Here is a 16,998-nt window from a genome sequence, read left to right as displayed (position 1 = left end):
TGGCTATTCTAAATATATAAATAAATTTCACCTGAGAACCAATTGTAGAATTCACTTGTTCGAAACGCCGTAGTTGTGTTTCTAAGTCGGCGTTTCTAAGCGAGAGCGTTGATATTTCCTCTTTAAGGCGTGTTACGTCTTCTGAAATGTTCGATTTGAAAAATTATTTATATATACTAAGATCTTTTCTACTAAATTTATATTTACTGTAAAAGAGTATGTCCTATTGCAAGTCATCTTGAAGAGACATCCTTTAGTCAGTAACGGAATGAAGAAGACAACTAATGGTTGATCAGTACAGTACAGTAACAGCCTTTTAATGTCCCACTGCTGGGCTAAGGTCTTCTCTCCCTTTTTGAGAAGAAGTTTTGGAGCTTATTCCACCACGCTGCTCCAATACGGGTTAGAATACACAAATAGCATAATTTCAAAAAATGGTCGATCATTGGTATAAAATGGCAGAGAAGCAAATATCTCATCTTCGTCAATAGACATTGGTATCGCGAGAAGTATTAATCACATCTTACACTGTCAATGTGCTGACATCTGATTTAAGATGTCACAGCTCTTGTAATAGAGCTTAAAGTGTCACAAATTCTATTAACTTGAACACATCAATACGGAGCATTTATGTTTGTCCGTAGAATTAATAATTCGTTAGTACACAAGACGGGCTAGTGCAAACCCTTATTACAGAGTCGTAGGGGTTATTATCCCTATGGTTATACATATATGATCATGTAATACAGATTCGCGTTCAATACATTCGGTGAGTATCGTCTCACCGTCCGCCCCGTCGGGTCTGTCAGCTCGCAGCTCGGCGATGGTCTGCGCGAGCAGCGCGTTCTCCCTCTCCAGCGCCTTCAGCGCTGCACGGTCGCTCGCGTTCGACGGCGCCTGGGTTGCATAGGGGCGGTGAGTCGATAGCGATATAACGCGTGTACATGTGGTTGGCGGTGCGGGGCGGACCTGCTTGATGGCGTTCTTGGCGGGGCTGAGCGGCGCGGGCGCGCCCAGGTCGCACAGGCGCGAGCCGGCCGTGAACGTGAACCCCACGAAGGGCAGGTGCAGCCCCGAGAACGCCGTGGACGCGCGCGGCGGCGGGACGGCCTCCGACAGCCTGCGGGCACTCTGCGCGTCACTACCTCCGCTAGCCGTCCGCACGGGCGACCGGCTTGACGTCAAGCTCGCCCAGTCGTTGAAAATGCAAGCCAGTGATGAGCGATGATATTTGATTGTGCCGGTTGTCAAATTATATTCGAGTGAATTGTAAAAAAAGAAAAGGAGAGTATTTTATCAATAGTACTAATATTATAGCACTTAAAATGTATACAAGCACCCGTAACATTAACACTGTCAAATATCTACAAGTAAATAAGAATAACCGGATGTCAGTGTCGTCGACGTCGAAGTTCGACGTGTCCGTTGGACTGGACACGTCCGGTACGAAGGGAGCCTGCATCTCCCTCACGCTGTCCCAATCCAAGCCGGCGAACCACGGGTGACTCTGGAAAGGAAACGAAATATTACATGTAAATAACTTATTGAAACGATCTCTCGGTCCTCACTCCTCACATACTGAAGTGCTTGAGACAGAATTTTTAAATAATATTAACCAAAATTAAAAACAAAATTAAATTTATAAACATTTTTGTTATAATTTACATATAAATATTAGCGTCTTGAGTTTATTAGCAACAACCGACATTAACTACATCTTAAATTTAAGAAGTCAATTTACAAGATGGCTGCAATTTCATCAAATAATAAAACAATAAACCAATATTATTACCTTGAAATCTTGTAATCCATTTCGCCCTAATCTAGTTTCAGAGGAACATATCAACCTTCGTATGAGATCCTTCGCTTCTTCAGACACCTGAAATTCATACATTGTTTAAAGTTTAATAAATAAATTTAAAAAAATATAATAATTAAAAATAAAATGTGATATTAAATTTGAATTCATTATTTTTAATTAGTAGCACGTGTACGTGTGCGCACGTGTCTACGTGAGTGCTCGTGTACGTGTGCGCTGTGTATATTTGCGTGTGCGTATGTGAGTGAGCGTATACGTGTGTGGTGTATTTGTGTACGTGTGTATGTACGCGTGCGAGTACCTGCGCGGCGTGGTCGTCGGGCGGCGGACAGTGGAAGCAGCGCGCGTGGTTCATGATCTTCCCGTACGTCTCCACCAACGACTCCGCGTAGAACGGCGTCTCGCCGAACAGCATCTCGTACATGCAGACGCCTGGTAGTCCAAAGGAAAAAATTTAGATCTGTCTTCCTTTAAGAACTGATTACTATTAATTATTAATAAACAAAACTACAAACGGATCGGATTTAATTTTTTTTTTTTTTATAAGCCCCGGGATGGCAAATGACTCTACTCCACCTGATGGTAAGTGGTAGTAGAGTCCAAACGCGACGACGGCCAGTACAGTCGGGAAGAATGTTCTGTACTAGCCGTCCCCGCCTTGCCGGCCCCGGGTTGTAAGAGGAGGGGAACACGTGAGCTGGTAAGGAATTCCATTTTTTGGTAGTGCGACAAAGAAAGGAGTTGCCAAATTTCTTTGTGCGCGATGGAATTGATGTCACAGTTAGGCGGATTCAATTCTAAATTCCTCAGAACTGTAATCGTATCGAACAGAATAAATCGCCCGAAGAACACCAGGTAATAGTTATTTTGTTAATATTTTACTTACTTATCTAAGCATTGAATATATTTAAAATCTAGTTTTAATTGATTAAAAATTAAGTATTAATTAAATGTATCACTTACCTAATGACCACCAATCACACTCTGGACCATAGCGCCCTTGACCATCTTCCATCGCCTGTAAAACATTATATCAATTAATACCAATAGACTTATGATATATAATATAATATATTTAAAAACAAAATGTAAACATTATTGTCTGTGGGAGAAAATAAATAAAATCATTATTAAAAAAAAAAAAAGTGAGATTTATATAAAATGCGGACTCACCCTTAGAATTTCAGGCGATATATAATCCGGCGTTCCAACGGCAACATTACTTTGTACCTAAAAAAAACAATATCATTACTAATACTATAATACTAAAACTCATATCATAAATTCGGATCGATGTACATCATGGCAGCCATTCTCAAGACTATTCCGTCACTCTCAAACAGGACGGCAGTCTTACGCGACTGGAGAGTTCAGGTGTAGCACCAACAGCTTTACGTGCTATCCGAAAAATAGCTTTTAACAATCAAGAAACTCAGCATCTCCGGCCTTGTAAGCTACAATCTAGCCACCAATGATAAAAAATGAATAGCAAATTTTATCAGTTTGCTATAAAACGACAAAGGTCAATGGTAACTGGTGTTTTTCTCATTCAAATCATACACATTCAATACATTCAAGTCATACACCTATTCATTCGATCTTAAAACTATATATACTAAGTTTGGTTAAATATAATAAATACCAAGTTTACCTTGCCATCTTCGCCTAACCGCAGACAGGACCCGAAATCCGCCAATCGTATGTGACCGCTCGCGTCGAGTAACACATTATCCGGTTTTATGTCCCTGTTATAAGAAACAAACATTAACAGCTTTTACTCTTGAATAAACAAATAATTATATACACTAATTTCTTAAAAGAAATTCACGCTTGTCAACGTCAAAAATGTAAATTAAAAGTGAGTGTAACTGTAAAGGCAGCGATGTGATGATGATGAATGTCCCACAGCTGGGCTAAGGTCTCCTCTCCCTTTTTTGAGGATATTGATCATGATGATATTATGATGATACTAAAACTTTATCCAAAACGCGCTGGATCTTCCGATATAAGTTTTATTTATATTTGGTTGGTTTAGTAGTTTTTTTGAGTTAGGTGTTAGAAGAAAAGGTCTCCTTATTTTCCATTGTATTGAATCCTTAATGTTCCATTTGTATTGAATCCTTACTAATATTATAAATGCTAAGGTGAGTTTGTTTGTTAGTTCATTTGTTTGTTACAATTTCACGTTTTAACTTCTCAAATAATAAACATGTAACTTTACATACACGTTGTTAGAATTACAGAAAAGGACATCCCTATGTTCATTTCTTTAACCTAACATATCCCGTCTCCCTCGCACGCGCTCGAAGCCGCGGGCGGAAACTAGATGTAAATAAATTACACGATAGTCTGTAATGTTATGTTCCGGTTAAAAGATTGTATGAGACTTCGTTATTCCGAGGGATATCTTAAATGTCGTGGCGCTTCTCATTAATAAAAGGGTACCGCTGGATTTTTAGTGGGTATTCTGATGTTCGGGCCGCACTCGGCGCTTTGGACACCGGCGAGTCCACATACCCCCCACTGTTCCCATAGGAGAAACTTTCTACTACCCTACTGGTGGTAGGGCTTTGTGCAAGCTCGTCTGGGTAGGTACCACCCACTCATCAGATATTCTACCGCAAAACAGCAGTACTTGGTATTGTTGTGTTCCGGTTTGAAGGGTGAGTGAGCCAGTGTAATTACAGGCACATTGACATTTCTTACAATGCCAATGTCTAAGAGCGTTGGTGACCACTTACCATCAGGTGGCCCATATGCTCGTCCGCCTTCCTATTCTATATAAAAAAAAAAAAAAAAAAAAAAAAAAAAAAAAAGGTATATTAATTAGTACGAATATCACTTACTACAATGAGGGGTAAAGTATTGTTGTCCTTACCGATGCACATATCGCAAGTCGTGTACACTGTGCACGGCGAGCACCATCTCCGCGATGTAGAAACGAGCCATATCCTCGGGCAGGCGGTCCTCGAACTTGGACAGCAGGGTCAGCAGGTCTCCGCCGCAGTAGTAGTCCATGACCAGGTACTGCAATTAATTATTAACACATCATACACTCAACTCATCAACAAAAATAAAACGCAAGAAAAATTAAATTTATTAAATTTAAAAATTTCCAATAGAAAAAATTGTCTATTGGCATTATTTGTGACTATCTATATTTTGGATAAGGATACATAATAATTAAGTGTAGAAAGTGCAGAAATATATATGTTTTTACGCGGCAAAGCGAAATACGATTTAGAATTTTATTTTATATTTTATTGTGTTTAGCATATTCCAATCGGAGAAGAAGTAGAGAGAAACAAACCTTAGATTATGCCAATAGCTCTTAATCATCTCTATTTATAATACACCACTATGATGCTTAACTGCTTATATCCAATTTAATTTTACTTCTAAAATTCCGATAACAATCGCCTACATTCAATGCTCCATTTCTTCGTGAATCCGCAATGAATATATAATATAATGTTATCCAAAATTTCGACCAATGATATTGCGTCAATTCATTGTTAAATTGTTTATTTGTCTTTATTCCGTTCTACCTTAAAAGCCGAGATGGCCTAGTGGTTAGAACGCGTGAATCTTAACCGATGATTGTTGGTTCAAACCCGGGTAAGCACCACTGAATTTTGATGTGCTTAATTTGTGTTTATAATTCATCTCGTGCTTGGCGGTGAAGGAAAACATCGTGAGGAAACCTGCATGTGTCTAATTTAATTGAAATTCTGCTACATGTGTATTCTACCAACTCGCTTTGGAGCAGCGTGGTGGAATAAGCTCCAAACCTTCTCATCAAAAGGGAGAGGAGGCCTTAGTCCAGCAGTGGGACATTAACAGGCTGTTACTGTTACTACTTACTAGCGGCATAAAACGTCCCGTACTGAACATTTATATGATAAATAACCACCATAACTCACCAAATTATGTTCGTCCTGAAAGGCGTAATGCAAGTTGGTGATCCATCTCCTATCGCCAAACACAAGGACGTCGCGTTCTTCTTGGAAACACGCCGTGTCTGCTCTCTGTAATAAAACCAAAGTATCATTTATTAAAATTCTTTTACAAGCACTAGTGCGTCGTCATTTTACGAAGAATACAATTGACGTTACGACAATTTTCCTATATTGAAACAGATACGTGGCGATTGAAAAATCGGCCCATCATCCTATCCTAGATCTGTAAAATAGATTGCTAACCCTTAGCAATCAATGGCGTCTGCCAATATTGGCACCATATTTTATATACCAATATTGACACACCTGCTGTCAATATTGGTATATAAAACCGCAACAGACTTGTTATAATGCTTGAGGGGAGAGGGCCAGCGTCAATTAAACCCCAAGCTAGTCACACCTCTTCTTTTTTATAAGATAGGTATGTCGAGGAGCAAATGAGCTTCCTGATGGTATGTGGTCACTACCGCCAAGAAATATAAGCCATTATTTACATCGCCAATGCTCTACCCATCCTGGGGACTAAGATATTATATACCTTGTGCCTGCAGTTACTCTACCTCACTCACCCTTCAGACCGGAACACAAAAATACTGAGTATTGGTGTGCTTATTTGTTTAGCGGTAGAATATGTGATGAGTGGGTGGTACCAATACAGACAAGTACCAAACACGCTTAATAGAAACGTCACCACAGATATACACGTGAAATCTTAAGTTGATTAACTACATAACAATACCTTAAGCATTTCCCATTTGTTCAATATCTTCATAGCATACACTCTATCCGCTGCTGTAGCGGACACCGTGCTTCCAGTCGAATTAGCTCCACTGTCAGTGCCCTAAAAACATTAAGGGATACAATTAATTCATTAGGAAAAGTTTCAGTTTGTTCAATATACCCCCTCTAAAATATTTTTTAACATAATTTTTACGACATCCGATGAGCCAATTTGTCTCCAGATAGTAGGACACCTTCACCAATACAGGATAAAAGTAAAAGTTACAGCCTGTAAATAATCCACTGCTGGGCTAAGATCTCCTCTCCTTTTTTTAACGCAGTGGAAACCTTCGGAAAGGTACCCAGTTCTCATATTGAACTGGGTTATGTGGGATTCTTACCCACTAAAACCAATGCGATGCGTCCTCAGCACGGATTGGAGAGGCTGCGGGATCGAGTTGATATAACGCATCCGCGGCAAGATCTCTCCTAAACTACGGTAACAAATAATACGACAATACAATCGACTGTGCGAAATCATGTAAATTATCGACTTACCTGCATGAAAGACGCTCTTACGACGCAAACCTCCCCGAAGGCACCTCGTCCTATCACTTTGACGAGTTCAAAATCGTCCCGAGACAATCGTAACCGCTTCAGAGCTGTGGCGACCGGTTTCACTGTAATATATAATAATATGTATATAGAAATCATATTTTATTCACATAACAGACGTAATACATGAGTAATAATGATAACACTCGTCACCTTCACCCATCGACACTCGTGCTGTACGAAATTTAGAAAAGCGCTTCCACCGTTTATGGTATCCAATAATACCGACTGGTTCCTTGTTCAACTGGTTCAAGTTTTAAAATTGATGTATAGAACGTTAGTCAAATGAAATTCTCAATCTAATACCCAGTTATGCATAGAAAGCGATGAGGAAGATATTTTAAATAAATAAGCCAATTCCTCATTTCCCGTGCATAGAAAATCCAAAATCGAATAAACACCAATCACTTTGTCCAAACATCACGCAACTTTCAACGCCCTTGGTACATTGAGTACGATTTAAGTATGATATTCAATTTCGAAGTTTCAACAACAGTATTATATATATATATATATATATATATATATATATATATATATATATATATATAGTAGGTAGGTATTACCGGTCGCGGTCCCTTTTGACTTACAAATGTTCTTACTCACACCCAAGTTACGCTCAGTTGAAGGGAATGATAGCGGGTTTTAAAAATGCATTCAATGAGCAATATTAATTAAAGTATAATTGATCGTCACTCAACTGTATAAAAAGCTTTTTTGACTTTGAATCATGTATAATGATATCGGGGATCATATAGGGGTCATCAGCCCCGGATTTACGCCTAGGCCTACAAGGCACCAAAGACTAGACCCTCTTTTTTTAACGCTGGAAAAACGTATTACGCGTTTCCTCTATAGGAACAGTGGGGGGCTCGCCGGTGTCCAAGGCACCGAGTGCGAACTTCGGAACACCCACTAAAAACCAGGGATACCCTTTCCGTCTTAACAAGGAGCGCCACGGAATTGCTTGCGCATGCTACCGTAATGCTCTGACGACCAAAGCCTAGAACCTTTAGACCCAGCCAAAATACAATTTCACACTAAACTCTTCGGAGTAAGGACTTATTATATATATATATATATATAAGCCGGAGTAAGGACTTATTATATATATATATATATATATATATATATATATAATAAGTCCTTACTTACGAGTATATATATATATATATATATATTACTTACTACTGTACTTACGAGTATATATATATATATAATAAGTCCTTACTCCGGCCTTAGATGTTATATCATGCAGGTATTTTATTACTAACCATATTGTATAAAGTCAGCTATCGCCTTCTCCCGCCTCAGACTGCTGTTACAGCACTCATCGTACAGCACAAGCAGCATGTCCAGGAGCGTCTCCACGCTCAGTCCCTGAGTTCTTGGACCTTGCAGACGTCGCGAGACGAACATCGTCTCTATCTGCTTTAACCTCTTTATACCTAGAACTGATAAAAAAAAGTAATATGAATACTATTGATAATACATAACACAGAATCACAATCGCATTCAAAAAAATTATATTATTTAGATTCGAGTTCATTTCGAGGTCGATTTAAGTTTAAGTACGTTTTTTTTTTTAATTACACAAAACTTCTTTATTATTTATCATATCAATTCCGAAGACAGGAGTAAAGATAATTAAACAACTTTGACCTTGAGTTGACACGACATAATTGGTCTGATAATCCTGATGGTAAATCCACCGTTTAGGCTAACTTAAAATCACTTAACAATTTAACTTAAGTTTTTAATTTTAAATTATTTTAGAGACAACAAAGGGCACTCTCATTCTTATTCTTTGTATTATGTTCCTAATTTAAATTTCAGATTATGTATAATATGATTGAATATTAAATATATTTCGATCAGTGTACCAATCGAGACTATCAGTAATGAGTTCTTTAATATCCTCTCGAAGTTTTGTACACGGCAGGCAATCACAGTCTAGGCAACTGCGCGATACGATTACTGTGTTACAATGGCGTACGTCATCACAGGAGTACTCTAGACTCTATCTCGTAATACAATAGCACAGAAAACCGAGACAGAAATAGAGATCAGGTGCAGAACCAACAGCTTAAGCACTGGAAGTGTAAACTGTCTACACAATTAGATTCCTAAATTCGAGACAATACTGAGGCTTGAGGATGGTTAAAACGAATAACTTCCATTTTCCAAAACCGAGATCACGGAACCTACAGTTGTACAAGCTAGCCATTAGACGAGTGTTTTTAAATTGTTCTTTGGTAAATACAGCTGCATCACTTTTATCATCTAATATGAATAATTTTGTAACGGTTTATTATTTATTTATTTATTTATTTATTTAACACTTTTTGCACAACATATACATAAAATGAGAGAAGTAGGAAACAATCAAAGAAAAAGAAAATAAAAAATGGTGCGCAAAGGCGGTCTTATCGCTTATAGCGATCTCTAACAGACAACCTTTGGTGAAAGAATTTTGTAAGAGAACAGGTAAGTGCATTTACATATAAAAAGGAGATACTAAATATTTAATAGACTACACATATATTTATCCGTGCAGTGACGGAGAAAGAATACATTTCACTGCCCCTCTCTTTCCCATGGGTGTCGTAAGAGGCGACTAAGGGATATCTGAGCGACCATCTGCTCATCTGGTGGTAGGATGCTAACATCCGCCTGGCTTGTTACCACCGTACGCATGGTGAAAAACTCGTGAAGTGGCTTGCAGCCGCGTTTCGAGGTCAGCCAGCGTACAGCCAGAGCCCGAGCGAGTATTGCTGCGATGGGTGTTGGTCCAATTGGAGACGGCTGTTGAACCAATGCCGGGGGAAACTGTATTGACCTGCCGGTCAGGGAGACCCGAAGAAACGGCTGTTCCGCTGGCCGCCCGTGGCATAGTACAGGGGCCCGAGCGTGCCTAACCAGCTCGTGAGGCTGCCCCACCAGGCCACGCATAATCTCGGGGTGGACCGTCGTGCCGGTTGGTGACCGGTAGGTGGGGTCCCGGCGGCCACTTCCGGGGGGGTTCGGGGGCCCTTCCCTCCGGTGGGTCAGTGTATTTTTCCTTTTGGCAACCACTTGGGGAAACACGCCTCCACACTTTGCCCATCCCTATCGTGGCAATACATCGCTCGCTTCAGGTCTCTTTTCCATTTCATTTTTCCCAAATGGCGCAACAAAAAAGAAATAACGGTCGTACAGCGGTGCACACCCCTACCATACCCTCGCTGTTTGAGGTCGAGTTCTCTAACATCCGAGGACTCCACACTAACCTCAACGCTGTCCACCACCATCTCGAGACAGCACGGCCAGCAATGTTGTTTCTCACGGAGACACAAATACTCCGTCCTGCCGATACCAGCTACCTTAATTATCCCGGCTACACGCTTGAAGAATCCTTCAAAGCGAAAGCCGGAGTATGCTTGTTCGTCAGGACGGATGTTTGCTGTCACCGACTGCGCTGCTTGGAGGACCCCTCCTTCTCCATGTTGGTGGTACGTGTGGACCTGGTTCGTCAGAGCCGAGTCTACGTGTGCCTCTACAGATCCCACAATGGCGACTTGGAGACAAGCCGATTATTTGACCATCTTAGTCGGGTGGCAGATGCTGCGCAAGAGCAATTTCCTAACGCGGAATTGGTGTTTTTGGGGGATTTTAATGCTCACCACGAATCCTGGTTGAAATCCCTCAAAACTGACCATGCCGGAAGGACTGCTCATGCTTTTGCTCTCACACATGACTTGACCCAACTGGTTGATCAGCCCACCAGGATCCCAGACATTGATGGGCAAGCACCTTCTCTACTGGACCTTCTGTTGACTTCTCACCCGGTGGAATATCAGGTTGTGGTTCAGGCTCCTCTTGGCTCTTCGGATCACAGCCTTATTTCTACCAGAGTGCCACAGGCCAAGCTGCCGCCACTAGTGGTATGCAAACGTCGCGTTTGGCACTATAAGTCGGCGGATTGGGACGGTATGCGCGATTACTATGCGTCGGTCCCTTGGAAGGAACGTTGCTTCAGTGGGAATGACCCGACAGCTAGTGCCGCTGCTGTTGCTGGCGAGATCATGCTGGGAATGGAATACTACATTCCTAGCTCAGATCTCGTCAGTAGGAGTACGCGTAACCGTTGGTTCACTCGTGAATGTGCCGATGCTGTATCATCTAAGCAGGCGGCATATCGCAAGTGGATCAACGGCTGTATTAGCGGGGCATCTAACATTGACTCACTGAAAGCAAACTATAATAAAAATTCCAAGTCCTGTAGAAAGGCATACACGAGAGCGGATGCACAGCGCATTGTACAGATTGGTCATGACCTTGTTTCGCATCCTAGGGGCTCCCGTAGCTTCTGGCGTCTGACCAAGTTTGTGCAAAACAATTTCTGCCAACCTTCGCTGCCACCGCTCAGAAATCCGGACGGATCGCTAGCTCACAGTCCGCAAGAGCAAGCTGATCTCCTGGCTAAACTCTTTGCCGACAATTCCGTTATCGATGATTGTAGTGCACTGCCACCTACAATACCTGCATGTGGCCATACGATGCCTGACATTAAAATCAGGCAACGTGATGTGCGTGCGGAGCTGCAATCACTTGATGTACGGAAAGCCAACGGTCCCGATGGAATACCAGCCATAGTGCTGAAGAAGTGCGCAGCGGAGCTGTCTCCTGTATTAACGCGCCTGTTTCAACTTTCTCTCTCTTCGGGAAGTGTGCCGGAGGCTTGGAGAAGAGCTAATGTGCAAGCGGTTCCCAAAAAAGGGGATCGGTCTGACCCGGCAAATTATCGGCCAATAGCTATCACCTCAGTACTTTGTAAGGTGATGGAACGGATTTTAAACAACCAACTGATCCATTACCTAGAAGATCACTGTCTGATTAATGATCGTCAGTACGGGTTTCGACCAAAACGGTCCACAGGTGATCTTCTAGCGTACGTAACACACCTCTGGAGTGAAGCTATCGACAAGCATGGAGAATCGTTGGCTGTCAGCCTCGATATCTCCAAGGCTTTCGACAGGGTCTGGCACAGAAGTCTTCTCTCCAAGCTACCGGCATATGGTCTGCCTGCTCAGCTATGCACCTGGATTGCCAGCTTCCTACACAAGCGTAGCCTTCGTGTTTTAGTAGATGGTTGCGCTTCACAATTCTATGTAGTGAATGCTGGGGTCCCCCAGGGATCTGTGCTATCTCCCACACTCTTTCTTTTGCATATCAATGATATGCTCTCCCTTGGGAACATACATTCCTATGCAGATGATAGTACAGTGCATGGTGGATACCACGGACGCGCAGTGGCTGGGCGGGCGGAAACTGAGGAGAGGCGGGAGAATCTTGTCATTGAACTCGATAGGACGTTAGAGCTCATCGCCAAATGGGGCTCTGATAATCTTGTTGAGTTTAATGCCAAGAAAACACAGGTATGCGCTCTCACGGCGAAAAAGTCAACATTTTCCCCTCTCCCCTCCCTCTGTGGTACTCCGCTGGTGATGCAAAGCAAAATCGCCATGCTGGGGATTGACGTTCGCTGCGACCTTAGTCCAAGGGATTACATCGAGGCTGTTATAAAAACAGCTTCACGGAAACTCGGAGTTCTGAACAAGGTGCGGCGCTTTTTCACGCCACAACAACTGTGCCTGCTGTACAAAACACAGGTACGGTCTTGCGTGGAATATTGCTCGCACCTTTGGGATGGCTCCGCTAAGTACCTACTTGAGGCCTTGGACCGGTTGCAGCGACGTGCCGTACGCATTATTGGCGACGTAAAGGTCACAAACACCCTTGAACCTTTACAATTGCGTCGTGAGATAGCAGCACTGAGCGCTTTCTATCGACTGTATCACGGCGAGTGCTCTGAGGAATTATTCTCTCTAATTCCTGCTTCCCCCTTCCTTCTTAAGTCCACGCGAGCTGGTTCTCGATGTCACCGCCTAACTGTGACATCAATTCCATCGCGAACAAAGAAATTTGGCAACTCCTTTCTTTGTCGCACTTCCAAAAAATGGAATTCCTTACCAGCTCACGTGTTCCCCTCCTCTTACAACCCGGGTTCCTTCAAACGAGGCGTGAAGAGGCATCTTGCGGGCCGGCAAGGCGAAGGCGGCTAGTGCAGAACGTTTTTCCCGTCTGTACTGGCCGTCGTCGCGTTTGGACTCTACTACCACTTACCATCAGGTGGAGTAGAGTCATTTGCCCTCCCGGCGAATATAAAAAAAAAAAAAAAAAACATATCTACATCCCACTAACCACATATACATACATACATACATACATACATACATACACACACATACACATATACATTCATACAAATATATGTATATATATATATACATACACATATATAATTATTACTTAGCATATACATATTATATATAATTATAGAGTATAAAATTATATATAGATAAATTATAAACCACATACTATTTCATACATACATACATACCTTACTTGGAAATGGACAAATAATAGCTTTTCAAGCGGTATTTAAAAATACTCAATGAATTCGACTGCCGAATATCTGTGGGTAGTGCATTCCAAAGTTTGATGGTTTTTGCAGTAAAAGAGTTACTGTAGGTTTGTGTCCGGTTTATTGTGTTAAAGTAATAAAAGTAATTTACTTAAACAAATAATCTTTGTTTAAGTAATTATTTTATGACATATTAATTCAATTTTTAAACTATGTATCGTATGAACTTAAAAGTGATCACAGTTAAATTAAAATATTATTTTCATAGATATTTAAAATGCTAATTACGTATACACTCGATTTTTTCAATTAAAAACTCAATCTCGACGTATAAAACTCGACCAAGATATATTGAAAAGTGAATATGTGTCATGGGATTGAAGACATTAAATATTTTTGTAACGGAATAGTGTTGCACTTCTTTTTATAGATTTTTACTGCACGACTGAGCCAATATGGCAGTGGCTTAGCATGTGAATGAATCATGATTACGGATTCAAATCTAGGCAAGCACCATTGAATTTTCCGGCGATGAAGAAAAATACCGTAAGGATTATTGTGTCAGATGAACAACATCAACTCGAAATAGAGCAACGTGACCGAATAAGCTTAAAACCTTTTCCTCAAAAGAAGCAGAGACTTAGCCTAGCGGTTGTACATTTATCGACGTTAACTAATCAAGTTATTCAAAAAAAAAAATGTCGAATGTACTTTAAAACACAAGTCAATATCCAGTTGTTTATATGCAATTCAAACCTTGAATCCTTATAAGACAAATTAAAAACACTAACTAATTTATTAGACATAACTTTTACATTCCTACTAATAAGAAGAGATCACACCACGTACAAATTATTAATATTCACTAACGCAATGTGGTGTATTACGCTTCATAAGGTTCAGACTTCAGCAGTATCGAAGATAAGGCCCCTTAAGATTTACGGGGCCCCTTGCTGTAGGGGTCCCGTAAAATGTTATCCAAGATCTCACTCGACCTGTAAAAACGTTTATTAAATTTCCCGGGAAAAAATGAAAAGATTACACACATTTGAAAAGGAAATAGTTAAATTTGAACGTGAAAGAAAAGATCATCGCCGCTGTTAAGATGAAGGACCCCCATCAAATTTTGATACAGGGCCCATCAAGAGCTACGCCCCTAGACTTCAGAGACCCTTGCTTAGCGGTGAGATCGAATTGCTGTATAAATAAAAAATAAGTAATATATATATTTAACAAATAACAACTTGAAATTAACATATTTTTAAATTATACGTTAGTTCCCACACTAGAGACCTAATCCTGTATCGTGAGTAAAGATAAAGGATTCAATACTAGCACTTGTTTACCGATTACTCTTCTTATATTTTAAGAAATAGAAAACATATTCTATACCTTTTCTATTCATGTGCCTCATTGATGAAATAACAAAAGCGTGCCTGCTTTAAAATTACTTTGACGTCTCTTGACCGATTTTTGCCGCGACGGCCATTCTCGAAGAAAACGGGACATACTACACAATGTGTCCGCAAACACGAGTGCACTCTAATCTTACACATAGTCGGACCGAATAGTTCAAGCCCAGGACTAAAAGGTTCGGAAGGTTGTAAAACTTGAACAACCATCCGTGGAACGGGAGTGTCAACTCTTCCAACTTCTCCTGAGTATTACTGAGAATGTTTCAAAAGGAATTGAGGGTTTAAACCCGGGCTACTAGACCAACGAGAGATAACAAAAAAAAACTTTAATCGCATCACTATCGGGTTTCATCAATCCATATATAACTGTATAATTTTCACAGTACAATAAACTTTTTTTTTTTCATACGCACAACAATCTACAGGAAACATGTCCAAAACAATGCGTCTATACAAAGAGGATATCCCATAGCCTTAAATGAACAATAATATATTACAATGTAATTGTACACCATAGTAGACGATGAATCAGTGCTTATAAAATTTTAATTAATTCGTATCAACGGCTGTTGCTAATTAGGTAATGCTAAATGAAGCAGCCTTGCTTGTTACTGTTTATTTATCAACGTTATAACGAGCTCGTTTTTTAGGATTTCGTTTGCATAAGATCTTGAACCCAGATATATGATAAAAATCATACTATATATTTTTATTATTATTACCATGAACGCGATCAAGTGAAAAGAAAAATGAAAACGATTTTCCGTATTCTTCGAGCTTAGCGGCCAGAGATTTTAGTGTATGTATCCAAATAACCCAGTACCTCTCACTCAAACTTAGAAAGAGGCTCAAGCTTCGTAGTTATTGGGTGGTGAGAGAACGTTGTAGTAAGCACCGACTTCACTCTTTTTTTTATTGAATAGATTGGATTGGACCAGCTATGGGCTGTACCAAGTACTGCTGTTTTGAGGTAGAATATCTGATGAGTGGATGGTACCCACCCAGACGAGCTTGCACAAACGAGACGCAGATGAGCTTTTTCCGTGTTTACTGGTGGTTGAGCTTTGTGCAAGCTCGTCTGGGTAGGTACCACCCACTCATCAGATATTCTACCGCAAAACAGCAGTACTTGGTATTGTTGTGTTCCGGTTTGAAGGGTGAGTGAGCCAGTGTAATTACAGGCACAAGGGACATAACATTTTAGTTCCCAAGGTTGGTGGTGCGTTGGTGATGTAAGCGATGGTTAACATTTCTGACAATGCTAATGTCTAAGGGCGTTTGGTGACCACTTACCATCAGGTGGCCCATATGCTCGTCCGCCTTCCTATTCTATAAAAGAAAAACAAAGCCCTACCACCATTCTTACCGCAGAGTTCGACACATATAAAAAGTGCCTGTGGATACGGTACGTCATACCGCTCGGAGTACGCAGTTAAGTTCCCCGGTGGAATCATTTCATTTTTCATCAGTGATTACCTTTCGCTGTACTCTTAGTGTACGGCCAATGTTTCCAAGAAATTAAGTTGTTCTGAATCGATCATGTATTTTATTATAGAAGTTTGTATATATTTTTCAATGTAGGAAACTCAGTGTACCAAGAATGTGTTTAATTTTCGCGTTTATTTCATGCGTTACGTGTAACGTGTATTTCTATATCGATTATAAAATCATCTATTTTTTTTGTGAATATACACAATAGTTTTGTAAATGTATTCTGAAGCTACCGTACGTATTCCTACTTTGTCAAAACATCTTGAATGTAGTCACTGCTTCAAAGATTACAAATAGATTAAACAATTATTTCGGAAGAATAAAAGATAGTTCTTATATTTGTAACTTAATATAAAAAAATAGAAGAAATAACTGCAATTTGCTAATCTGATGATAAGTGTCTGATGACGTTCCTTATAAATACATGATATATATATATATCACTCATGTGGTTAATACAAAATGTATTTATAGGAAAGCTGAGAAGCCGATGTGACTAAACAAGATTAAGAC

At 40.4% G+C, this 16,998-nt stretch overlaps 1 protein-coding gene across 1 annotated transcript in view; it reads right to left on the bottom strand.

Annotated features, from left to right (window-relative positions):
* LOC126778414 (serine/threonine-protein kinase MRCK beta) overlaps positions 1-16,998 on the bottom strand; it is a 52,087-nt gene that overhangs the window by 30,092 nt on the left and 4,997 nt on the right. The window contains exons 3-16 of the mRNA XM_050501914.1: positions 8,388-8,567; positions 7,057-7,178; positions 6,518-6,619; positions 5,743-5,847; positions 4,698-4,846; positions 3,471-3,564; positions 2,993-3,049; positions 2,783-2,837; positions 2,121-2,251; positions 1,793-1,879; positions 1,386-1,507; positions 970-1,120; positions 786-897; positions 32-141 (exon numbers count right to left, since the gene is read on the bottom strand). Coding sequence (XP_050357871.1) covers positions 32-141; positions 786-897; positions 970-1,120; positions 1,386-1,507; positions 1,793-1,879; positions 2,121-2,251; positions 2,783-2,837; positions 2,993-3,049; positions 3,471-3,564; positions 4,698-4,846; positions 5,743-5,847; positions 6,518-6,619; positions 7,057-7,178; positions 8,388-8,567 — 1,577 coding nt within the window. The remainder of the gene's footprint in view (positions 1-31; positions 142-785; positions 898-969; positions 1,121-1,385; positions 1,508-1,792; positions 1,880-2,120; positions 2,252-2,782; positions 2,838-2,992; positions 3,050-3,470; positions 3,565-4,697; positions 4,847-5,742; positions 5,848-6,517; positions 6,620-7,056; positions 7,179-8,387; positions 8,568-16,998) is intronic.

Source organism: Nymphalis io, chromosome 26, assembly GCF_905147045.1.
Source record: "Nymphalis io chromosome 26, ilAglIoxx1.1, whole genome shotgun sequence".
Lineage (NCBI taxonomy): Eukaryota > Metazoa > Arthropoda > Insecta > Lepidoptera > Nymphalidae > Nymphalis > Nymphalis io.
The sequence above is the reverse complement of the archived record's forward strand: the minus strand, read 5'-3'. Positions and strand labels throughout refer to the sequence as shown.